Source organism: Macaca fascicularis, chromosome 1, assembly GCF_037993035.2.
Source record: "Macaca fascicularis isolate 582-1 chromosome 1, T2T-MFA8v1.1".
Taxonomy (NCBI): Eukaryota; Metazoa; Chordata; class Mammalia; order Primates; family Cercopithecidae; genus Macaca; species Macaca fascicularis.
The window spans coordinates 106,519,337-106,544,834 of record NC_088375.1 but is presented as its reverse complement, the minus strand read 5'-3'; the positions used below and the strand labels follow the sequence as shown (position 1 = coordinate 106,544,834).

The 25,498-nt window shown below is 44.4% G+C and overlaps 1 protein-coding gene across 6 annotated transcripts in view; it reads right to left on the bottom strand.

Moving 5' to 3' along the window:
* Positions 1 to 25,498, bottom strand: part of ADAR (adenosine deaminase RNA specific) — a 47,089-nt gene that overhangs the window by 18,905 nt on the left and 2,686 nt on the right. For 4 of the 6 annotated variants that reach the window (XM_073994519.1, XM_073994521.1, XM_015456631.4 and 1 more), the window contains exon 2: positions 905 to 2,631. In XM_073994519.1, coding sequence (XP_073850620.1) covers positions 905 to 2,631 — 1,727 coding nt within the window. Of the gene's footprint in view, positions 1 to 904; positions 2,632 to 8,248; positions 8,469 to 25,498 lie in introns of those variants that run through there. The other 2 variants (XM_073994531.1, XM_065545189.2) reach the window with 1 other exon arrangement.

Below are 25,498 nucleotides of genomic sequence, written 5' to 3'. Positions count from 1 at the left end.
AGGAGGCAGGCATGATGCTGATGCATGGAGACCAATCATTTTTTTTTTTTCTGGGATGGAGTCTCGCTGTCACCCAGGCCGGAGTGCAGTGGCACCATCTCAGCTCACTGCAACTTCCACCTCCTAGGTTCAAGCATTCTCCTGCCTCAGCCTCCCAAGTAGCTGGGATTATAGGCAAGCACCACCACCGCCGACTAATTTTTATATTTTTAGTAGAGATGGGGTTTCACCATGTTGGCCAGGCTGGTCTCAAACTCCTGACCTCGTGATCTACCTGCCTTGTCCTCCCAAAGTACCAGGATTACCGGCGTGAGCCACTGCCCCTGACCCTCAAGACCAATCATTTCTCTTTTTTTGAGACAGAGTCTCGCTCTGTGGCCCAGGATGGAGTGCAGTGGTGCAATCTCAGCTCACTGCTACCTCTGCCTCCTGGGTTCAAGTGATTCTCCTATCTCAGACTCCTGAGTAGCTAGGACTACAGGCACGTGCCACCACGCCTGGCTAATTTTTGTATTTTTAGTAGAGACAGGGTATCACCATGTTGGCCAGGTTGGTCTCAAACTCCTGACGTCGTGATATGCCTGCTTCGGCCTCCCAAAGTGCTGGGATTACAGGCATGAGCCACCGCGTACGGCCAAAACCAATCATTTCTGAAGAAGCTTCATTACAGTCAACAGAGTCAACCTCCCCCTTGTTCAGCCAAGATTCTGGCTGGTCCAAGGTCTATATTCCCTGCTCAACATCTGCAGAAAGGGCCAATCAAGGGGGATTTAGCTAAAAGGCAGAAGGGAAGGAGGAAAAGATAGGAGCCACCAAATGGCACTGCTCACAAACTAGCCAAGACTGCGTCAGGAGCAAGAGCACCTGACCCCAACCCTAGGTACAGTCCTGGGTGGTCTCTTACCGAGGTTCATGGGGTGGTCCACTCTGCTCTATCATGTTGAACTCACAGGTTTGACTAGCGAACTGGGCATATTCTAACAGCCCGCTGATGGGGTTCTTCAGCTGGCACTCTGTCAGTTTCTTGTAGGGTGAACACCGTGGCAAGCCATGACTGTAGAAGGAGGGCATCTCCATGATGGCTCGAAACTCACCTGGTGCTGCGCGGATACTATTCAAGTCATCTGGGATGTCATCTGTGGCCCACTGGCCATTTTCAAAGTCAACATACCCTGCTTTTGAGGGGCCATTGTTATGAACAGGTGGTTTCAGTCTTACTGGTTCTGGTCTTGCCTCCTGACTGTTTTCTAACTTTATGACAGGTTCCTGCCCATTCTCCACTTTTTCGGTGGTTACTATGTTATTTGAGGCATTTGATGTGGGTATATTACAGGTGAGGAACTCTGTGTTTCTTTTGGTCTCAGGGATTGCAGCTGGAGCGGTTTCAGGAACACTGTTCGTATTTCTCTTGATTTGCATCCTCTCTCGCTTCTTGTCTGTCAAATGCCATATGGGAGGGGTTGTCCCTTGTCTATAGACATCCCCCTGCCTTTCCATGTCAATTAGCACGGCATTTATATCTCGGGCCTTGGTGAGGCCAATATTTTTAGCCAAATTCAGGGCAGAGGAGTCAGACACATTGAAGAGATAGTCGCAGATTTTCTCCTTGATCTCAGCCATGTCAAAAAACTCAAGAGGATCTTCCAAGGCAGATGTGGAGTTTCTGTCTTCAGGTTCCAAACTCGACTCTGAGTTTGGGGCTCCTTGGCTATGACCGTCTGGTCTTACCACTCCGCTGTGCTGGTTCCAAGCCTGAGCTGAGACTGAGATAAAAGGCTCAAGATCTTCTGAGACAGATGTGGAGTTTCTGTCTTCAGGTTCCAAATTTGGGTCTGAGTTTGGGGCTCCTTGGCTATGACCGTCTGGTCTTACCACTCCGCTGTGCTGGTTCCAAGCCTGAGCTGAGACTGAGATAAAAGGCTCAAGATCTTCTGAGACAGATGTGGAGTTTCTGTCTTCAGGTTCCAAATTTGGGTCTGAGTTTGGGGCTCCTTGGCTATGACCGTCTGGTCTTACCACTCTGCTGTGCTGGTTCCAAGCCTGAGTGGAGACCGCGATTTTCCACAAAGGGGGTGTTCCTGCCTCTTTCTGTAGCTTGCCCTTCTTTGCCAGGGAGTATAAAACTCGATTGATTTCTTTCTTTGGAGCCCCCAGTTTCCAAGACAGATCATGTGCTGTAGTGGCCTTCCCTTCCCCAAGCTCCTCCAAGAACTTTAAGATCCTTTGTTCCTGATCTTGGTTGATACTCAGTTCCTGGAATTGTGAGGAAAGGCAATCAACACCTCTCCGTGGCGGAATCCTGCCACGTGGTGAAGGATGCTGGAACCCTCTCTGGAGCCCCTGACTTCCGAGATGCACGCACCTGGGGACACCCCTGATATCCACTTGCCTGCCTCTGGTACTAGAGGCAGGTAGTACTGGAAACCTTGGCTGGAGTCCTGGGAGGGAAGGTGGCAGTGATGGTGTCTGCTTTCCAATCACCGGCGCTTCTGGGATCTGCCCCTTGAGAAACTCTATTTGCTTAAGCAGGAAACTATTGGGGGAAGATCCTGGCCCAGGCTGCTGGTATCTGAGCTTTCTGTGCTCATAGCCTTGAAATGGATGGGGGTAGTATCCGTTGAGGGAATACCCCTGCAGAATAAGACAGCAGAAAAGAAAATGAATTAGGGCTGCAGTGGTGAACCTGTGGAGGCCCCTCCCTTTGCTGCCTGTGGAACAGCCCTTGATGGGCTGAGAAGGCAATTGAGCCATGGGCTTATGACTCAGCTAGGGTGACTTGCCTACCTCCTAAAACCTGCCTAGGGGCCTGCCAACAGGAACACGGAGAGGGGGGCAGGAAGCAAAGCCCGCAGAGCTTCCAGGAGCACAGAGGTTCTGAGGCCTCAGCATAGCCTCTCCAGCAACCTAACTTACTTTTCCCTTTGATGGAATTTAAGGGAGTTGAGAAGGAAATTTTCTAGTCAAAACAATTACCCTTTTAAAATTAGAACAACAAACAAATGTTATTTTGTTTTGAAAACGAAAACAGAAACCTGAAATAACCAGTACAATCACATGAAATAACCAAGGGAGAGGGGACTAGGGAAGGGACGAGATGACCTCTCCTTGAGTTGGGCTCACTAGCGCACAGCTAGTGCACCTCCGCCCACCTGTCTCTAAGATCTATCATTTGGATGACTATGACAAAAGAATAAATCTGATTGGATCAAACTGAACCCCAGTCCTCCAAGGCTGTAACAGTGCAGTAACAAAAACAACCTCCAGGTGGGAAAAGGCCACGGGACCTGAGAGTCATCTCTGTGGCTCTCCACTGCCATCCCGGGAGGATCAGAATTCCATTTTCAGGGAGCTGGAGGGTTTCCTGATAAAAATGGCACACTGTCCTCACTCTTCAGTGTGGTACCCAGGCTCAGAAGGGATGCCAGAGACTTTTGCCCAAACCACCCAGGCTCTCCTGGATGTGTGGAGCTGGCAGCATCTGCTCCTCACCACCTCAGACCAGCCCTCCTTCCCTAGCTACCTCCCCATAGCTGCTTCCACCGCATGTTCTTCTGAACCCTGACGGACAGGGCATAAGCAACCCCATGTTCTCATCTGCACATTTACCACAACACCGAGCACCTGTGACCCCTTTCCCCACCCACCCACCTGCAAACCAGTACTGTCTTCTCCCCAGGGCTGTTCATTGGAGGGTGATGGAGCCAAGAAGTACTTACAAGCCTGGGGGTGTCAGTAAATACCTTGCTTCCTGTCCCTGGGGCTTGCAGACTGGGAGAAGAGATTCTGGCAACATTTGCTCACACTCACCACCCCCTCCTCAGACTCTCCTGAAGGCTGCACAGGTAGAGCTGGGACCCTTTCTTGCATAACTCTAGCCTTCTACTCTTCCACATCCTGACACACTTAGGGGATTTTAGCATTCTTGTCAATCACTCTCACGGTGCCCTGGCTACAGGGATCCTTAACCCAGTAATCTCCATCTCTACCTTTCTGCCACACAATTGGCTTGTCTAGCTACTCCTTCAATCTCACTATGACTGTAACCTAGGCCATCACACCAAGACCTCAAATCCTGCAACTCTTTTACAGTGGCTGACAAACTTTTTCTATAAAGGGCCAGATAGCTCTGCCACTGTAGCGCAAAAACAGCCTCACACAATAACCAAACCTTTATTTACAGTTCATTTACCATGAAGTTTTATTTATAAAAACAGGTAGTCTGTACCTGTGGGCCATCGTTTCTTGACTCCTGCTCTTTTCTGATGGTGACTTCCCTGTGTTTCTACAACTTCCGCTCCTTACTCTGGTGAAACCTGCTCCTCGCATGACCCTGGCGAAGCCGCCATTCAGCCACCCTGATTCTTCCCCACTCTGACTTCACGTACCTCCTCACCCCACCTGGATCTCGTGTCAGTTCCCTTCTCCACCCAAGGCCCACTGTACCCCTTTTCTTCTCCAAAGCTTCCCAATGGTACTGGAGAAGGACCCTGACTTATGCTAACAGGGCCCATAAAAATTCCTTCTCTTCCGGCCGGGCGCGGTGGCTCAAGCCTGTAATCCCAGCACTTTGGGAGGCCGAGACGGGTGGATCACAAGGTCAGGAGATCGAGACCATCCTGGCTAACGTGGTGAAACCCCGTCTCTACTAAAAATACAAAAAACTAGCCAGGCGAGGTGGCGGGCGCCTGTAGTCCCAGCTACTCGGGAGGCTGAGGCAGGAGAATGGCGTGAACCCGGGAGGCGGAGCTTGCAGTGAGCTGAGATCCGGCCACTGCGCTCCAGCCTGGGCGACAGAGCGAGACTCCGTCTCAAAAAAAAAAAAAAAAAAAAAATTCCTTCTCTTCAACTTCAGTTGGGTCTTCGCTGTGTGGTGGTCAATTCTGTTTAACAAACATGCGTTAGTGCACTGTGGATTGAGCGCTCTTCTTTTAAAAAATTCTCCTCCCAGGGTTTGGTGACACAGCACCAAAGGTCTTTCACCTTTTTTTTCTTCTTTGTCCCTTTTTCCCACCCCTTATAATTTTTTAATAGCTACTGTATTAACGGTTCCACCCTTTATATAATCAGTCTCCAAGGTTTTAAGGACCTCTTCTTCCTTTATAATTTATTTCCTAGGTTGCTTTAATCACTGCCCAAACCTAAACTAGCCCTCTGAGGCAAAAACACTCAAATCTACTATGCCCAGCCACTACCTTGTGTGGGAGCTTAAGATCTGAATTTCCAACTATGTCGACAATCTGTCCATTTAAATATCCTGCCATAATTCAAGCAGCACATATTCTGAACCAAATTAATAGATCCCCTCAAACTCAGCTCCTTCTCCTGTAGTTCTTATTGCTAATGGCATCACTCTCCTCCTAGCCTACTAAGGCTAGAAACCTGAGTCATCTTTGCTGCCCGCCTCCTGGCCTCATCTCCTGGATCTAATCAGGTAGTTGCTAAGTCCCGCCTTGTCTGCCACCTCTGTACTGTCTCTTACATGTCTTCTTTCAGTTCCAGCCCCTCATTACCTCTTACTGGGCCACTGCAACGGCCTCTAATCTTCCTATCCCTCTACATGCCAATCCAGGTGGCACATCTCCCTCCACCGCCACCTATCACAACTCTGATCCTTTCCTTATAGAGCTCCTTAAATGCCACTTGCTTCAAGAAACTCCTTGATTCCCACCTTCTGCAGCCCTTGGGGTTTCCTCTCCTTGAGCTTCTCCCACTCAGTACCTGTTAGACCATTTACTTTACCTTGTATAAGAGTTATGGATTTTTTTTTTTTTTTTTAATGGCACACACAGATTGTAGTGTCTGAAAGGTAATTAACATTAGGTGTCCTACAAGTTATACTCAACTCTCTATTCTCAACATTCCCAACACAGTATTGATGAGGGGCTTCAGTTGATTCCATGGTGAGCTCCTGGGATCAAGGACTATGCTTCAATCATCTCTGCCTCCCTAGCACTTGGCACAAAGTTGATTCTCAACAAACATTTGTTGAATTAATGACTGCATGAACAAGATGCCGCTATGCGCTATGCAAGCAATCATATCTTCTTCCTTGTTCCTCTTGCTGCACCTTCGTGCCCACCATATTGCTAGGAACAGAGGCAAATGTGTGTAGAGTGAGTGCTGGCTCCCAGAGCTTAGATATTCCCCTATTAGCTCTTTGAGTGACCTTGGGGAAAAAAAACTGTGTTTCAAAGTGGCTAAAGTCAGTTAAAAGCTAAATGTTTTTTAAACTGCTACTCTTGGCCCAAATCTGGAAAATATTTTAATGTTTGTCTATAGAAGAGTTAAATTATGATACATTCATTCTATGGAATAGTACTTACACAGTTATTTTTATTTTTCTTTTTTTTTTTGAGACAGAGTCTCGCTCTGTTGCCAGGCTGGAGTGCAGTGGCGTGATCTCGGCTTACTGCAATCAGGCTGGAGTGCAGTACGATCTCAGCTCACTGCAATCTCCGCCTCACGGGTTCAAGTGATTCTCCTGCCTTAGCTGGGATTACAGGCACGTGCCACCACACCCAGCTAATTTTTGTATTTTTAGTAGAGACGAGGTTTCACCATGCTGGCCAGGATGGTCTCGATCTCCTGATCTCATGATCTGCCCTCCTTGGCCTCCCAAAGTGCTGGCATTACAGGCATGAGCTACCGCACCCGGTCAGTTATTTTATTTTTTCAAAATGTGTCGTATCTATTTGTATTCATCTGGGGATAATTTAGGAACCATATGTTAAATAAAACAACAAAAAGTTGTAGAATAATATGTACATTATAATTTTTTTCCCCTAAACAAAAAGAGAAAATCCATGAATGTGTATGTGTGTGCACACTGGAATGAACACAGAGAAAAGAAAGGATATATGAATTTGCTAAAGGATATCTTAGGGCAGTAGGGTTAGAGGGAGAGGGGGAGATTCATTTTTCTTTTTGCCCCCTTAAATCCCCTAAAAACCAAGCCACCACTGAGAACAGCCATTTGGAAAGCTACTGAATAGGAGAGCAAGAAAGTGAGCAAGCAACCCATAGTGATCATTTCTAAATCTCTCAGCATCGCCTCTATGCAAATTACATAACAAGTTGTTTAACATTCATTGTTCCCCAAATTTGACTTTGATCTGGTCTCACTACCAGACCAAGAGATAAGCACTACCCCCTTTGCCTTTACCACACAGGTTCCACAGTGTCATACACTGATACCTGTGCAGAAATGCTTTTCCTTCAAGGCAGGCATCCCTAATCCTTTCAAAGAAGTGGTATGTATGTATATCTTAACGAAATTGAGGTATATAATTTAGATACAGTAAAATTTATCCTTTTAAGTGTATAAATTTATGAGTTTTGACAATCGCCACCACAATCAAGATATAGAACATTTCTATTTCCCTAAAAAGTTTTTTCATGCCACTCAACAATCAACTTCTTCCGTGATACCCAGTCCCTGGCACCCACGGATCCACTTTCCATCCCTATAACTGTGTGTTTTTTCCAGAATGTCATATAAATGGACTCATATAGTATGCAGTCTTTTGAGTCTGGCCTCTCGTGCTTAGCATAACGCACTTGTGAATCACCCGTGTTGTTACCTGTAACAGTAGGTCCTCCTCACTGCTCAGCAGTTTATCTGTTAACCTGCTGAAGGACATTTGTGTTTTTCCAGTTTTTAACTATAATTTATAAAGCGGTTAACAAGCTTTCTCCTACAGCTTAAGAAGGGCCATTTTTAACTCCCGGAAGGCCTTCCGGAGGTGGATAGGGTACGCTGAGGATAGTGTGCGCTGCTCAGAGTCCGAAAGTTGTTCAAATGGTGCTAAAGCGGGGGTAGGGGGTTCCCAAGGGGCCCTAGCAGAAAGGGAGACGGGGTGTCTGCCTTGACATGGGCTCAGGCCTTCCTACTCAGACGGGGGCGCATTTTCCCTCAAGCCCTCTTCACTCACTGCTCCATTCTGCAGAATTAATAAGCAGGATACAAATTCACAAATTCCTAAATCAGCAATGCTGCTTGGCAAGACCACACACACACCCACACACAGACACAAACACACACACCCCCCCCACACACACTCTAACACTCACAAGACGCACAAATTCCTAAACCAGCAATGCTGCTTGGCAAGACGACACACACACACACGCACACACACACACTCACAAGACAGCACACGCTATACACTCCAACACAAAGCCCGTGAGGTTATAAGACAAGCCCAGACGGCGGCGAAGGTCCAGGGCCTGCCTGGCCGGCCCGGCTTACCTGCCGCGGGTTCATGGCGCCGGAGAGGCATTGCCCGACCCAACCCGACCCGCCGGCGGCACGACCCTGGCCAGACCGCTGGGCCGCGCCAGCCCCTCGAGGCCCCCACACCCCTGCTGCTTCGCACTGCAAGTAGCCCGAGGCGTCGGCACAGGAAACTCTGCGGGTCTGCGCGCCGGGCCCAAGATGGCTCCGGTTCAATTTCGCTTTCGTTTCCTCTGAAAGCCTTCCCCTCCGGAAAGTTTGGCCAAGAGGAGGGGCTTGAGCAAATCTTGCGCCAGTACTTGGTTTCAGGTCGGTTGCAAGTCGAACCCCTCCCTTGCATGAGAACTACGGAAGGAACTTTTTTTTTTTTTTTTTTTTTTTTTTTTTTTTGAGACGCAGTCTCGCTCTTGTTGCCCAGGCTGGAGTGCAGTGGCGCAGTATCAGCTCACTGCAACCTCTGCCTCCCGGATTCAAGCGATTCTCCTGCCTCAGCCTCCCGAGTAGCTGGGATTACAGGCGCGCGCCATCACTCCTGGATTTTTTTTTTCCCCCAGTAGGAACAGGGTTTCACAACGTTGGCCAGGGTGGTCTCGAACTCCTGGCTTCAAGTGATCCGCCCACCTCGGCCTCCCAAAGTGTTGGGATTACAGGCATCAGCCCCCCCGCCTGGCTGGTACTCATCTTTAGGAAAACCGCCGTTCCAGTACTGAGCTCCTAATTCCCCGCACAGGCCTTAAGCAGGAATACACGAATAGAGCAAAAGAAAAACAAAGGCACGCAAAACTTCAGGCCAGAAACAGCATGAGGCCCTGTCCTCCCTCCCTCTGCGCCAGCGCGGTGGTGGCCGCGTCGCCAATGTGGCGGGGTGGGGGGGGGGGGGGGGGGCGGGAGCGCGGATCTCTTCAAACGACGAAGGTCCCCACCGTGGGGCCTTGTTAATGCTCCTACTATGTTACAAACTTAAGCAGATGCCAGCCAGTAAAAAGTACCAAGAGTAGCAACAGCAGCAGTGAACAATTTTGGATCTAGGTCATAAAAACTATCCCACCAGGCAATGGTTAAGTACTTTACATCTCCCTTAATCTTCACAACAGCCCTCCAAGGTAGGCATTATACCCACTTTGCAGGTGTAGAAACCGAGGCTTGACTAAGGCCACGCTGCTGCTAAATCCACGTCTGAAGGCGGAAAGCTCAGTCTTCCGGGCTTCTCTACATTCATTCAAATTACACCATTACTTTCAAAAAGATAACTTTTGTTATCTGGAGGGACAAAAGTCAGATTTGCTTCATGGTCAGGATTCTTCTTTTTTTTTTTTTTTAATTCGGAGTCTCGCTCTGTCGCTCAGGCTGGAGTGCAGTGGCGCAATCACCGCTCACTGCAAGCTCTGCTTCCCAGGTTCACGCCATTCTCCTGCCTCAGCTTCCTGAGTAGCTGGGACCACAAGCGCCCGCTGCCACGCCCCCGCTAATTTTTTGTATTTTTTAGTAGAGTCGGGGTTTCACCGTGTTAGCCAGGATGGTCTCGATCTCCTGACTTCGTGATCCGCCCGCCTCGGCCTCCCAAAGTGCTGGGATTACAGGCTTGAGCCACGGCACCCGGCCAGTCAGGCTTTTTTAACTACTTGATTTTTGTTCAAGGTATCTGGGAAACGATTATTGTAGGGTTCAACACCATCCTCACCTGTGAGAAAGTTCTTTCCCTGTGTTTAATCTTAATTTTACCCCCCTGCTTCTGAGATTACAAGGCAGTCCCTTTATAGCAGTATTTCCAGCTGATGCCCTTTCACCGTGTTAGTCACTCCAAATTAACATTCCCTTGCAGGCTGAGCTCTGTCTTCCTTCTGGGGCTTTGCACATTCTATTCGTTGGCCTAGCATGCCTCCTCCACTGCTTCCAGTAAAGCAACCTTTCAAATCTACAAGGGAGGCCTTCCCCACAGCAGGTAGGAGAGGGGAGGGGGAGCATGTGCTGTTTGTGGTTTCTTACTCCATGCTTCTTGAGTTACTGGGCACCTATCCCTAATAGGGCACTTGCACATTCCGCTAAAAATGCCCCATTCGATCATTTAACAAAACTTTACTAAGCACCTAATTATGAGGCAGATACTGTGTTAAGCACCCAGGATATGACACAAATAAGAGTGCCATCCTTTAGCTAGTCTGGTGGGGAAGATGGATGCCTCAGTAATCACAATTATCATGTACTTCTTGTTCATATATCTGCCTCTAGAATTGTCAAGCCATCTCCTCGGGGGCAGGCAGCATATTTTATATCCCTATTTCGCCTTCAGAGGGCTGGTTAGTTGAAAGAATAACAGACCACTCAGTAGGTATAACAAGGGCAAAACAATCGAAAGACAACTTCACAGGAGGTAACAAAATATCAAACATATGAAAAGGTCCTCAACCCCATCGCATCAGAGAAATGCACAGTATAGCTACAGAGAGCTACTGTCCATTCACCAACAGACAGCATTAGCCAACTGATCAGACCAGTGGCAGCAAGGATGCAGAGCAGCTCCTAGTCACTACAGGAAACCAGTTTACCATTATCTAGAAAGGTCTGACTATACACACCCCAAGAAGTTCATAGTTGCATTATTCATAATGTCTGTAATAGCCCCCAAACTGGAAAAACCCAAATGTCCGGCAAAAGTAAAATGGATAAATAGTGGCATATGCCTATGATGGAATACGATACAGCAACAAAAATGAAAGATCTTAACATGCAACAAGGTAGCTAATTATATAAATATGATACTGAGTGGGAAAAGTCATATGTATACTATATGGTCCCACTTACAGAAAGTCCCAAGCCAGGCAAAACCAAACTATAGTATGCTCTGCATAAAAGACAAAATGAGACCAGGCACGGTGGCTCACACCTGTAATCCCAGCACTTTGGGAGGCCGAGGTGGGCAGATCACGAGGTCAGGAGATCAAGACCATCCTGGCCAACATGGTGAAACCCCGTCTCTACGAAAAATACAAAAAATTAGCTGGGCATGGTGGCGGGTGCCTGTAATCCCAGCTACTGTGGAGACTGAAGTGGGAGAATCGCTTGAACCAGGGAGTCGGAGGCTGCAGTGAGCCAAGATCGTGCCACTGCACTCCAGCCTGGGGACAGAGCAAGACATCTGTCTCCAAAAAAAAAAAGACAAAATTGTGGTTAATTACTTCTAGGTAGAAAGGTGGGAGTTTTGACTGGGAAGAAATACTTTGGGTACTGGTGATGTTCTAGCTCTTGACTTGGGTAGTGGCTACATATGTTTGCTTTCCAATAATTTAATTATACATTTATGTTTTATTCACGTTTCTGTATATATATGCTGTATTTCACAAATTTAAAAGCTAAAAACAAACAAGAACCATAACAAACTCTTGCTGTTGCAATTCCAGTCCACTTTCCCATGTTTTTTTTCCCTTCCTTTAAGTAACAGGAGTTATATCTTACCTCTGCTTTCTTGTCTTCAGGCAAGACAATCTGAAAGCCTTTAACCCTTCTTCAGAAATGATCCAGAAAAGCTTTAATCACAACTACTGTGTGAGGGAAGCTGGACCGCTGCTCCCCCCATCCCTTTTAATCTAACATAGGACACAGTGGCGAAGCAGTGACCTTTCCTCGACAGAAAGAAGGTCAGTTTACGCCTTGAAAGAACAACTCCTATTGTCATTTAATCTTAGCAGCTCAAGTAACTGCAGTCTTATTCATAAATGTTTTTTCTCCTCCTCCTCAGTAATTGTTTTAACTCCCCCAAGGTTGAGAGGTGGTGATGTCTTTTTTTTTTTTTTAACTGTTCTATTGTAGGAACTTGACAAGTTGGATGAAGGTCTTTAAAAAAGTAAACAAAAGTAATAGGTTTATTTCAGAAAATACAGACCAGCAAACACAATAAAAATCACCCATTGTTAATTCATCATTCATCCGTGCCTACCCTTTCAGCGGTTTCCCTGTGCGTAAAGGCACCACCAACACTCAAAGGCACCGCCAACACATGGGTGGTCAGTCCTTTCCCAAGGGAGGAGCTCTTCCTATAAAGAATGGCTCACCTCCCCAGGGGCCTGTGAAATGACCCCAGATGTGTCTATACCACCTAGGGTTACTTATAGAAACCACCTAAATGATTAAGAGTTACTGTCTAAAAATGAAGCACTCAGAAACTCAGTATTCTCAGAAGTCTGGCTTCCACATAGCTGTGCCAAGCTCTAGCTCCATAACTGCATTCAGGGGGTGAGACTTCCCCACTTACAGGAAAGGACATGCTATTATCAGGGTTCCTGAGTTGGTTTTGTTTTCCAATCCCTGCCATTTTTGCTTTTTAACTATAAGTAACTGTTAGTCTGGCTTAGTAATTGTTAATTTGGTTTGTTGTGGATCTTCTGTTTAACCTTACTGCGTGCAGGGATACATATTTACAACAGTCTTTTTTAGTCTATAATTTCCTATAACCAGACTTTACTACACATATGGGCTATATCCAATTGGAACGTCTATCTCCCTGTCTACTGTAAAGCAGATGTCTGCAAACTGCAAACTCCTTCAGTATTTGCTCATACAGTGATACTGGGACAGAAATGTACTGCATGTGAATGTATCCTAAACAATCTGCAACATATTATCAAAGAAAGTAATAAATTACTCAGTTATTTTTAAGTACCAGGGCATCATTTTAGAATAACTCTTAGGAAATGCATAGCAAGCAATTCAGAGTTGCTAGGCACAAATTTATTGCCCTCCTTTTTTGTTACTGTTGTTTCTCCTCAATTCTTTATCATTGAGTTCTTTATTCCACTAAAACAGCTCCTAACAATCAACATTAATTTTCTTTTTTTTTTTTTTTTTTTTGAGACAGAGTCTTGCTCTGTTGCCCAGGTTGGAGTGCAGTGGCGTGATCTCAGCTCACCGCAACCTCTACCTCCCAGCTTTAACTGATTCTCCTGCCTCAGCCTCCCAAGTAGCTGGGACTACAGGCATGCGCCATCATGCCTGGCTAGTTTTTGTGTTTTTAGTAGAGGTGGGGTCTTGCCATGTTGGCCAGGCTGGTTGCAAACTCCTGACCTCAGGTGATCCGTCTGCCTTGGCCTCTCAAAATGCTGGGATTACAGGCGTGAACCACTGCTCCCAGCTACAACTGGCTTTTGAAGTTACAAGAAAGCAAGAAATGTGGCCGGGTGCAGTGGCTCATGCCTGTAATCCCAGTGCTTTGGGAGGCTGAGGCGGGCAGATCAACTGAGGTCAGGAGTTCGAGACCAGCCTGACCAACATGCAGAAACTCCGTCTCTACTAAAAGTACAAAATTAGCCGGGCGTGGTGGCACATGCCTGTAATCCCAACTACTAGGGAGGCTGAGGCAGGAGAATCACTTGAACCTGGGAGGCGGAAGTTGCAGTGAGCCAAGATCGCGCCATTGCACTCCAGCCTGGGCAACAAGAGCAAAACTCCATCTCAAAAAAAAAAAAAAAAAAAGAAAAGAAAGAAATACCTCAGGTACCTCCAGAAGAAAAAGAGGTATCTAAGAGCTATTAAGTGCCTTTATCCAATCCAGTAAGTTATCTAGTAAAAAGAAAAAAAGTGGTATTTATCAACTATCTATACGTGCCAGGCTTAAGTATTATATAATAAAGATATAACATTTGTAATAATATTACATATGTAAAATAATACTAATAATAATGACTAACAGGCCTGTGTACAATCTTTTGCAAGTATGTATAACCAATAAATGTACATTCAGTCTGATAATTAGCCCACAGGGTGACCCTATACAACTTGTGGTTTTATACATTATATCCTGATACCCTTAAGCCGCCTCTCCAATGCTAGATTGGTCTTGGATGCAGCACGTGACTGACTTCTGGCCGGGCTCTGGCCAACACAGATGTTCAGCTACTGGCCTACATTTGGGTTCTACTGAGTGGGGACCGAAAGTGGGAGATCTCCCATCTTCTTCTTCCCTAGGATTCAGATCCAGCCTGTGGGGGCTGCTCTCAGTCCCAGCCTCATGCAAGAGCAATGCCCCCATCTCCATGGCTTGTAGAAAACAGGAGGGGACAATCACAGTCCTGTCCTGGGCAGGCTCAAGGCAGCCACTGCCCTGAGTTCTGCAGTGTTTCTCAGGGAAATAGGCTGATTTCACCAACAGCCAATTTGCGGAAAGTCAATTTGCCAAATGGTCAATTCCTTGAATAACCAATTTACGAAACAACCAATATGTTGCATTTACTTTTTTCTTAAATCTCCCCAGTCTTAATTGACCAGTTTTTATTCTGTCTTCTTTTTTTTTTTTTTTTGAGACGGAGTCTCGCTCTGTCGCCCAGGCTGGAGTGCAGTGGCGCAATCTCGGCTCACTGCAAGCTCCGCCTCCCAGGTTCACGCCATTCTCCTGCCTCAGCCTCCCGAGTAGCTGGTACTACAGGCGCCCGCCACTGCGCCCGGCTAATTTTTTCTATTTTTAGTAGAGACGGGGTTTCACCATGGTCTCGATCTCCTGACCTTGTGATCCGCCCGCCTCGGCCTCCCAAAGTGCTGGGATTACAGGCGTGAGCCACCGCGCCCGGCCTATTCTGTCTTCTTAATAGAATTTAGAGGAAATGTGCTCTGCTCTCTCCCTGCTGCTGCAGAGCAGAAGATTGAGGAGAAAACTGAGGAGGCAAAGGGGTAGGATGGAGAGGCTTTTGTAGAACTTTCAGTGAACTGGTTTTCTTGGAATTTGACAGAGAGCCATTTCCAAGTGATCACTTGTCTTTAAAAGCGTTTCTTTTAGTGTTGGCAAGTTCAAAAAAATTTCCGTCTACACACACAGAGGAGAGGGCCATGTGAAGACAGAGTAGAGAATGATTTGAAGATGCTGGCCTTGAAGACTAGAGCGACGCGGCCGCAAGACAATCGATGCCAGCACCCACCAGAGGCTGGGAGAGGAAAGGAATGGATTCTCCCCTACAGCCTCTGGAGGGAGCACAGCCCTGCCAGCATGGCCCAGTGATAGTGATTTCAGATTTTTGGGCTCTAGCACTGTCAGAGAATAAATTTCTGTTGTTTTAGAACACCTAGTTTGTGGTTATTTTTTACAGCAGACAGCCATGGGAAACTACTACAGCATCTTTGCTGGGCAGTACAAACCAGGGAGCTCCAAGTCCAGGGCTGCCAGAGGCTTTGCTAGGCCAGACAGGAATTTCTGCATTTGGGTACATCAAAGGGAAAAGGCCAAAACAGATTAGATGTCATAGATGTACTTATACACAGCCATGATGTCCTTTTTTTTTTTTAAACAGACAAGGTCTCTGTCACCCAGGCCAGAGTGCAGTGGTGCAGTCATGTCTCACTGCAATCTCAAACTCCTGGGCTCAAACAATCCTCCTGCCTCAGCTTCCTGAGTGGCTGGGACTACAGGCACATACCACCATGCCCGGCTAATTAAAAACATTTTTTTCGTAGAAATAGGGCCGCACTATGTTGCCCAGGCTGGTCTCGAACTCCTGGGCTCAAGCGATTTGCCTGCCTTGGCCTCCCAGAGTGCTGGAATTACAGGCGTGAGCCACCATGCCTGGCCACATTTTTTAGTTAAACCAAACAGTACAGCCTTCTCGTTATTGTCCAACAGAATTAGTGCTTTTAGTTTTGTCTGATTTCATTTTTTTTTCTAGGAAGATACCATTAATTTACATTTTTTTAAATGATGAAAATAAATCATCTGTGAAAGAAATAAATTTCCAAGGCAATAAAATAAAATGCAGACAAACTTTTAGTAAGATTGTGTTTTGTGATTACAACCTCCTAACCGGTTTCCCCGCATGTACTTTGGCCTCTTTTCTATCCAGTCTTCTCGACACAGCTTGTGTGATCTCTGAAAACCAAAATCTGATCATGTTATGCATGGAATTCAAGAAAATTCTAAACTAGCAATTAAGTGGGGAGGGGGAACACAGGGAGATGGGTTCCAAGAGGGGACAAGGGAGGCTTCAGCAATACAGATAAGGTTCTCGTTCGGGGGAAGGTGTTACGTTCACGCACATTCATTTCATTATTGTATTTCAGTGATACATATATGCTGCAGGAATCTTTTATGCAAATCAAATATTTACATTATTAACAAAAAAATACTTTGATGGCTTCCCAATGCTCTTAAGATAAAGGCAAACATCTTTACACAATGGCTCCAAGGCCTTACATGGCCTAGCCCTGCCACCTTTCTCCCTTCTGTTGGACCATGCCCCATCTCTCTGTCCCCCAGCCTCCCTGAGCCTTCTTTCCCTCCCTCTAGATTGCCAGGCTCCCTCCTGCCACATACTTGCCCCTCTCTCTGGATTATTTCCCATCCTTTTCACTATACTGTGATTTACCCTTCAGATCTCTGCGTAGTCCACACTTCTGGAGGAAGAGCTTGAGCTCTAACCCCTACCCCCTCCCACTGCATGCTTTCAAGCTCCCCTTCTCATATTTACATTTGTAATTGTACATTTTTTCATGTGGTTTTTTTGGTAAATGTCCGTCTCTCTTACTACAAGTTCCAAGAAGCTAGGGTTATACTAGTGTTTTGCTTTCAGCGTACTCAAAAATATTTACTGAAAAACTCAACATGCGCATTTCCCTCAAGAGACAGTCCATAGCTTTCAGACTCCCAGATAGATCTGTGTACCCAAATCGAAGGTTAAGAAGCACTGCTCTAAAGACTTTGTTTTTTCCACTGTTGTACTTCAACTCTGGCTTATGTCTTCCTGACCTGGCCCACTGCCCTCTCCAGCACTTGTCTGGAGTTCTAGTGGATAATGGGTATCTCAGAGGAGGGCTAAAGTTCCCAATATGGAGTACAGTGAAAAGTTAAAAACTACAAAGTGATGAATCCCAACATGGCTGCCTAGCCAGTGGACTGGACTTCTACCAAAACAATGACTGGGGCACTATTATCCTGACTCATAGACACAGTGAGAGAGAACTTATCAAAAGCCCCTGCAAGCATCCTGTCCTGCTTGTTGCTTAGACAGTGCCTAGTCCAGATAACACTGGCCAATAAGTAGCATTTGGAGACTTTGATTCCCTAATATGGGACAGAGACTGTGAGTTTTAAAAACCTACCTCATCCCTCATTGCCACCCCCAAAACTTACATCTCAGAGCCTAACTTTTGCACTGAACTGGTTCTCTGCTGGGCAGTAAAACTTCTGCTTAGCATATCAATCTTTGATGCCAGAGTCTAGATTCTTACTTTAACAAAGTCCAAAGAAGGCAGGCATTGTGGGCAGAGGTGGGATTCTGCATGAAAGTGATTGACGCTAATGATCACCTTTCCCTCCTAAGCTGATTAAACCAACATGAAACCTCTTCCAAACAGGAAGATGTGAGAGGATACTTAATATAATAAAGACCATCTATCATAAATCAACAGCCAATATCATACGTAGAATGGAACAGTTAGACACTACCACTCAAATGAGAAACAAAAAGGCGGGCTAACATTACCATTGCTATTTTCCTTAATTCTAAGATGCACTGCTTTTTACATCCTAACATTTCTGATATTGGAATATGAATTATAGTATAAGTACACATTTAATACAGTGTCCCCCAAATCTGTTATTAAATCAATAGCATGTCCTTATGCTCAATGGTCTTAAAAGAAATATGGTATTTAACACATGTTTACTATATATATTTAATATATTTTACATATATGGAAATTCTTACATATTCTACATTACAAAACAAAAATAAGAGATAAACTATTAAAAAGAAAAACAGATTATTTGCAGATGATATCATCATAACCCTAGTTGATCCAAGAGGATCAAATGAAAAACTCTTAGAACCAATACCAGTCAAAGAATATGGTTGAATATAAGAGAAATATATAAAACACAATAGCTTCTTTATATGCAGGGAAAATTACCATATTCTCAGTAGCAAATAAACATTAAAAAAAAGAAGTATCTAGGAATAACCCTAAGTGAAGCGCTTACATGTGGAAAAGTACAAACTCTGCTGAGGAATATGTCTTAAATAGAAGGACATACCAGTCTCAAATGTGATGGCAGAATACTTTATGAATGCTAATTAATACCAAATTAAATAACGATTTACTGCAAATACTATGAGGTTGGGGCAGGAAGGAATGGATACCTGACAAAATGATTACTCTAAAGTTCAGATGCAATTGATAGGTCACTGGATGGGAATAAATAAATAAAGTTCAAGTACAAGAACAAAGAAAACAGTTTTTTTAAAAAAAAGAAGACAGTTATGCTAATTAAACCAAAGCAGCACTGGTATAAAGCAAGGGTAGAGCTTCAGACTAACATAAAAGAACCACCTCCCTCCAAACAGAGCCTAGTGTGTGCAGAAATCCAATGCAAGTGGAGGAACCAAAAACAGCAGTGAGAAGAAGGGTTATTCAACAGATGGAGCTGGGCTAACTGGATGGCTATTTGAAAAAAAAAAAAAAAAAGTCTAGGGTCTAGCCTTATATTAATAAGCCAAAACAAATTGCAAATGTATTGAAAGACTAAGTGTAAAAAAATTAAATAAAAACACCAAGAAACAGGCTGGGCACGGTGGCTTATGCCTATAACCTCAGCACTTTGGGAGGCCGAGGCAGGTGGATCACCTGAGGTCTGGAGTTTGAGGCCAGCCTGGCCAACACGGTGAAACCCCGTCTCTACTAAAAATACAAACATTAGCCGGGCATGGTGGTGGGTACCTGTAATCCCAGCTACTAGGGGGGCAGAGGCAGGAGGATCGCTTGAACCCGGGAGGCAGAAGTTGCAGTGAGTCGAGTTCGTGCCACTGCACTCCAGCCTGGGCGACAGAGTGAAATTCCATCTAAAAAAAAAAAATGAGGCAGATAGTGCTAGTGGCCTATGCTAGAACCATGCCTCCCTTTCTGAGAGTGCCGTGATTCTGTCCACTTTCCTAAGAAGGCCAAGTTCCCTCCCCAGCCCCAGAGGAAGGATGTTAATTAATCTAATCTAATCCAGTATTGAGGATTCCACTTCTTTTGTCAGTGATACATGTGAAACATTTGTGACCAGCAAACCACAAAAACAATCTGTCTGGGGCTGTCTGAGAGAAAGGGCTCCTCACTGGGAATAAGTGATGTCCAGAGGATGGCAAGGCAGCGGGCTGGAACACTGCTGGGTTGCTGAATCAACCATCATGGGAACTGCTCTATCTGTACGAACCAACACAACACTGCCTGAAAGACCAAAATACTCCTGATGATGTCTGAGAGGTGGGCTAACCTGTGATTTTATTGACTTTTTAATAGCTTTCTATAATTTTCAAGTTCTTTTTAATAATAAGGCATGTATCACCCTCAAAATAAGAAGAGGAAGGTTAGTAAGAACAACAACAACAACAACAACAAAAACCAACTACTTACTGCATGAATCTTACCTTTATGAAGCTCACAGTCTAGTAATGGGAACAGTCATGTAAATAACTGACTAGAATATGTGATAAAACCATAATGGGATGCCACTTCACGGCTACAGAATGGCTAAAATAAAAAAGACTCACAATACCTAATGTTGGTGAGGATATGGAGCAAACTAGCATTTTTGTATACCGTGGGAACATAAAATGGTACAACCATTTGAGAAAACTGTAAGGCAGTTTCTTCTAAGGCTAAACCCAGCATTTATACTCCTGGGTACTTACCCAAGAAAAATGGCCACAAAAAGATTTGTACAAGAATGTTCATAGAACCAGGAGCTGGAGGATGGGGGAAAAGAGGAGCTGTTAATGCATATAGTTTTAGATCTGCAAGATGAGAAAGTTCTGGAGATTTGTTGCACAACAATGTGACTATACCTACAATGTGACTATACCTAACACTGCTGAACTGTACACTTAAAAATGGTTTAAGGGCTGGGTGCAGTGGCTCATGTCTGTAATCCCAGCACTTTGGGAGGTCGAGGCGGGTGGATCACGAGGTCAGGAGTTCAAGACCAGCCTAGTCAAGGTGGTGAAACCCCATCTCTACTAAAAATACAAACATTAGCCAGGCATGGTGGTGGGTGCCTGTAATCCCAGCTACTTGGGAGGCTAAGGCAGATAATTGAATCTGGGAGGTAGAGGTTGCAGTGAGCCAAGATCGTGCCACTGCGCTCCAGCCTGGGTAACAGAGCGAGACTCCGTCTTTAAAAAAAATATATATATATATGGTTTAAGATGGTAAATTTTATGTTGTGTATTTTACCACAATAAAAGACAGGAAAAAAACTGTTCACAGAGGCCAGGCGCAGTGGCTTACGCCTGTAATCCCAGCACTTTGGGAGGCCGAGGCGGGCAGATCATGAGGTCAGGAGATCGAGACCATCCTGGCTATCACGGTGAAACCCCATCTCTACTAAAAATACAAAAAGTTAGCCGGGTGTGGTAGTGGGCACTGGTAGTCCCAGCTACTGCAGAGGCTGAGGCAGGAGAACGGTGTGAACCTGGGAGGCGCAGCTTGCAGTGAACCGAGACTGCACCACTGCACTCCAGCCTGGGCGACAGAGTAAGACTCCTCCTCAAAAAAAAAAAAACAAAACAAAACAAAAAAAACTGTTCATAGAGCTTTATTCTTAATAGCCCCAAATCAGAACAACCCAAATGTCAATCAACTAAATGAATAAATAACTTGATGCATATTCACACAATGGATACTGACACATGCAACACGGTTGATCCTCACTGAAAGAAGCCACACACAAAAGCACATACTGACATGAAATTTAAGAACAAGCAAAACTAATCTAATCTATAGTGATAGATATCAGACATCAATAGTGTTGGCCTTTGCGGGTGCTTTCTGAGGTAATGAAAAATGTTTTACTTCTTGATTTGGATAGTTAAATGGTATATATTTTTGTTAAAATACATTGAAAGGTACACATAAAATCTGTGCACAGAGGTACACATAGATATACCCCCATGAAAAAAGTCTTACGGAAATAGTGAGGAAGGGGAACTGGAAGAGGCTGAATTCCTCATCTTGGCTACATGCTGAAAAGCTGTTGCCAGGCACAAGTGCCTCTTTAAACCAGACAGCCATACATAAATATATTTTCATGCAGCAATTTATGGAAACACTAAGAATACTAAAATTATGATTATCTATATATGTGAATCTTAGTTTTGTCAAGCAAGCTTTTTACTATTTTAATAAATTATTTAAAAAGAAAAAACATAAGTACAGTAATATAAACATCCTTAAAACAAAACAGACCTTTAATTAAAACTGATTTTATTTAAAATATTATACTATTTTCATCAAATATCTTGTTAAAATCTGAAATAAAACTGAATGCTAGCTTTTTAAAAGTCGTATGTAAAAATGCAAGCCATAAAAAAAAAACTAGAACACGGAATAAGGAAAAAAACCGTTTTATGCTCACAAGCAAAAGAAATCAAAAAGGATAAAATTTGTCTACAAAAGAATGAAAATTAGATTTGTATTTTTAATGATAAAGCCAAAATTAGATGACAATAAACTAAAAAAAATTCACTGCAAACAAAATTGTTTGCTTTTTATGAGGACAAACTCATGTTTTTTAGAATATTTGTATATTTAAGAAATCACTTAAACGCAGTAAGTGAATAGACAAAACATTAACCAAAAATTTAAAAAGTAAAAATAAAAATGGCTAAGTATGGGTAAAAAGGGCTCAAACTTAATTATAATAAAAATGCAAATTAAAATGAGATGCTATTTCAAATTTAGCTAAGATTTTCCCTTTTTAGTAAAATACTCAGTTCTGGAGAGGAGGGTAGGGTGAGGGAGAGGCACAGTAAGTACTCAGGCATTGCTGATGGCAGTGGAAACTGGTATTCACTTTTTAGGAAGCAAATCAGGACTAAGCCCTACAACAGAGTACTGTAGCTAGACTGAAACTGCTGCTTGGATGTTTGGAGTAAGAGCAGGGTTAAATAATAACCCTGTCATTTCAAGTCTCTATTTGTATGAAAAGTACTTTGTTGTTGTTGTTGAAAGAAAGAAAGAGGTATTTTTTCCCTTTCTTCATGTGTTGAGGGGTGGGTGTGGCATGGCTAGGGTTCCCGCAGATAAGGCATAACATGTAACCAGGAAGATGGATGTGCTCTGCAGGGGCCTGAGGATGTGGGTTTAGGCCCTTCCTGGGGGAAGGCTGAAGACAGACGCTTGAGCAGCCCATGTCCTGAAGAGCAGAGTGGGCTCTGAGCCACGGGTTCCCCACCTGGCTCTGCTACATATCCTGCGGCAGAGCATGGCTGCATTTGGGTGAAGACCAAACAAAGGCGATGAGATGCAGTATAATTACTAGCTATGGCTGTAAAAACTCGAGGAAAGGGCAGGGACAAGACCTATATCAGGCTGTTAGATAGCTCTAATGGAGGGCGAGATGGACTAGATGCAGAGTAGTCTTATTTCTGTTCTTGAGTGTTTTGGTATTTAAAAAGAAAAAAGTTTTAAAGTTGACAACCCTTGGTCCCCAAACTCCAGTCCAAGAGTGAGTTCCTATTTATAAGGGACTAAGAACAGCGCCTGTCACCTTGTAAGTTCTTAAATAAATGTTTTAAAAATAAATACTCCAAGGAAAGGGCCTGAAAATATGGAGAAAGCCTTAATATACAACCCATCAAAGTTCAGAAAGGTTTGAGAGGAGTGAAACATCACACAGGGTAGAATTTCCAGCTGGAGACTCCCTGGGCCTGACCTCTGCAGGTTCAAACACATATGGGTAGAGGTGTGCTGCCTTCCTGGGATGCCACGGTACTCAAGTTTCAGATCTTTACAGTGAGAAGTGTATCTATCATGCAGATTGGAATGTTCATCAACATAATGCCAGCGTTTTCTTCCTGTGGGAAGATTTCCATTCATTCATTTAATAAACATTTACTGAACATATACTATATGCCAGTATGAGGCACTGTCCTAGGCCTCAAGGTAGTTTTGTTTTGCTCTGATAACAAAGAAAATTCCTTTCCACATTGTTCTCATGGAGCTAATGAGAGACAGTCAATGAGGAGAGATAGGCAATAAAGAAATAAATATACAATGTCAGTTATGAGTGCTATGAAGACAAATAATGCTAGCTAAGGGTAGGAGATAAGGAATACAAAGCAAAGGGCACTCTGTCCTCAACAGGCTCTCAGTCTAGTGGAGAAATGACCAATAAACAGACAATTATCAAACAGAAATAAAATCTAAAAGGGGGTTGGTTGTGCTCAGCTGTTTATGGGAGCAGAGAGAAGGGATGCCTCGATCATTAAGGAAGGTGTCAATGAAGGCTTCTGGGAGAAGCATGACCTGAATCTATAAGGATCAGCTAGATGAAGCAATGGGGAAGGGCAACCCAAACAGCAGATGCAAAGGTACAGAAAGGATGGAGAGCACATAATGGATACCACAGTGGGAGTCTAAGTTTGATGGACAAACACAACCCACTGGATTCATTCCAGTTGGAAGGTTCTAGAAGGACCCCAAAGAAGTGAGATAAGAGCACACATGTAAGCACACGTGTGCATACACACACCCCTGCAGTAGTCATGTGCTGTTTCTGCCTGCCTAGGACCTCTGAACTTCCCATCCCATAAGGTTATGGAGGGGCAGTTTACTTTCTCATCCCAGGAGTGAGTCTATGATGCAGACCTCTCCAATTGTGGTCTCCCTATTTGTCAGCAATGGTTAGGTTACAATGCTAAAAGACAGCCATCAGGTCATAGGCTTGGGGCTGCTGACTGGGAGCTTTTTCAGTATGCATAGAGAAAGCAGCAAGAAGGCCGGGCGCGGTGGCTCATGCCTGTAATCCCAGCACTTTGGGAGGCTGAGGTGGGCAGATCACCTGAGGTCAGAAGTTCAAGACCAGCCTGGCCAACATAGTGAAACCCTGTTTCTACTAAAAATACAAAAATTAGCTGGGGGTAGTGATGGGTGCCTGTAATCCTAGCTACCCAGGAGGCTGAGGCAGGAGAATCACTTGAACCCGGGAGGTGGAGATTGCCGTGAGCCGAGATCGTGCCACTGCACTCCAGCCTGGGCGACAGAGAAAGACAAGCAAGACTCCATCTAAAAAAAAAAAAAAGAAAGAAAGAAAAGAAAAGAAAGCAGCAAAAGAGGATGAGGTCAATAAACAAAACGGAGTGGAAAAAGGAAGGACCAAGAAAGCCCTCATGACATCATTTTAGACCCAGGATCCAGCCATGCCTGAAGATTGCCTTTGGACTTTCTAGTTAAATAATCAAAGGGAGGAAAAAAACTGCTTTTGCTTAAGTTAATTTACACTGGGTTTGTGCCACTTGCAAGTAGATTAATATACAGTCCTTCTGGAGAAGAGCTTCATTCTGTGTGCATGTGGCAAGGGGTGGTACAGAAGGAAAGGGAGGCTGATGTCAGAGGGTCTCACCTATTAAGTCTGATAAATATGGTGAAATAGGTAGCTTCAAGGTAACCAGAGGGTATAGAAGCAGCAACTAGACCTCCTTGGATGGAGAAACTGAGAAGTGTGTGTGTAAGTCGCAGTCTATATGGATGGCTTATATAAATTTTGTATGTTCCTAATAGTTCACTGTGCAACCATAAGTCATCTTTAAATATCTTTAAGACACAGAATAGCTCATCAAAAATACCAGGAATATCATCTGTTTGAAACTAGTGTACTATTCCTACAATGAATGCACATCAATCACAGGTCTTTCCCAAATATTTAATTTTGAGACAAATACAATATTTTGAACTCTTTATCCCTGATGTGAAACAACCATCCAGTGCTCTCCAGAAAACTCAAGCAGTTGTACCCATTAAGGTCCAAGTCTAACAGATGTTATAGCAAAACAAATTGCTCTATCTCAAGAGATTACTACAGAAGCCCAAAAGCTCAGATTCTGTTGTTCACATGTCTGAGAACTCTAATCAGTTGGTCACAGATAATACTACCAATCTTGGTCTGAAACACAGCTTCAAATCTTTAAATCCAAGAAATCAGAAAAATGCTCATATTACAGTGTTATAGTATAAAATTAGCTGGCTTAAGGAGCCTTTGTGTCATAAGCACTGGGCCTCCTTCTGGCAGAAATAACAATGCCTCAGGATTTCTTTTTTCCACAAGCATTTTCCGAATACCTACTTTGTACCCATGATCCCAGCACTGTGTGCCCATGAGCCTTTCCTTTTTCTCTGGGTGAAAAGGCCAAACCTTGGTTCATATCTGGACAACACTGAGTAAAAAATGTAAAATAAAAAGTAATGTATCATTGGACAATTTGAGATGTTACTCTTGCAGCCAGTGCTGGCCCACTAAACTTTGGGCCTCCT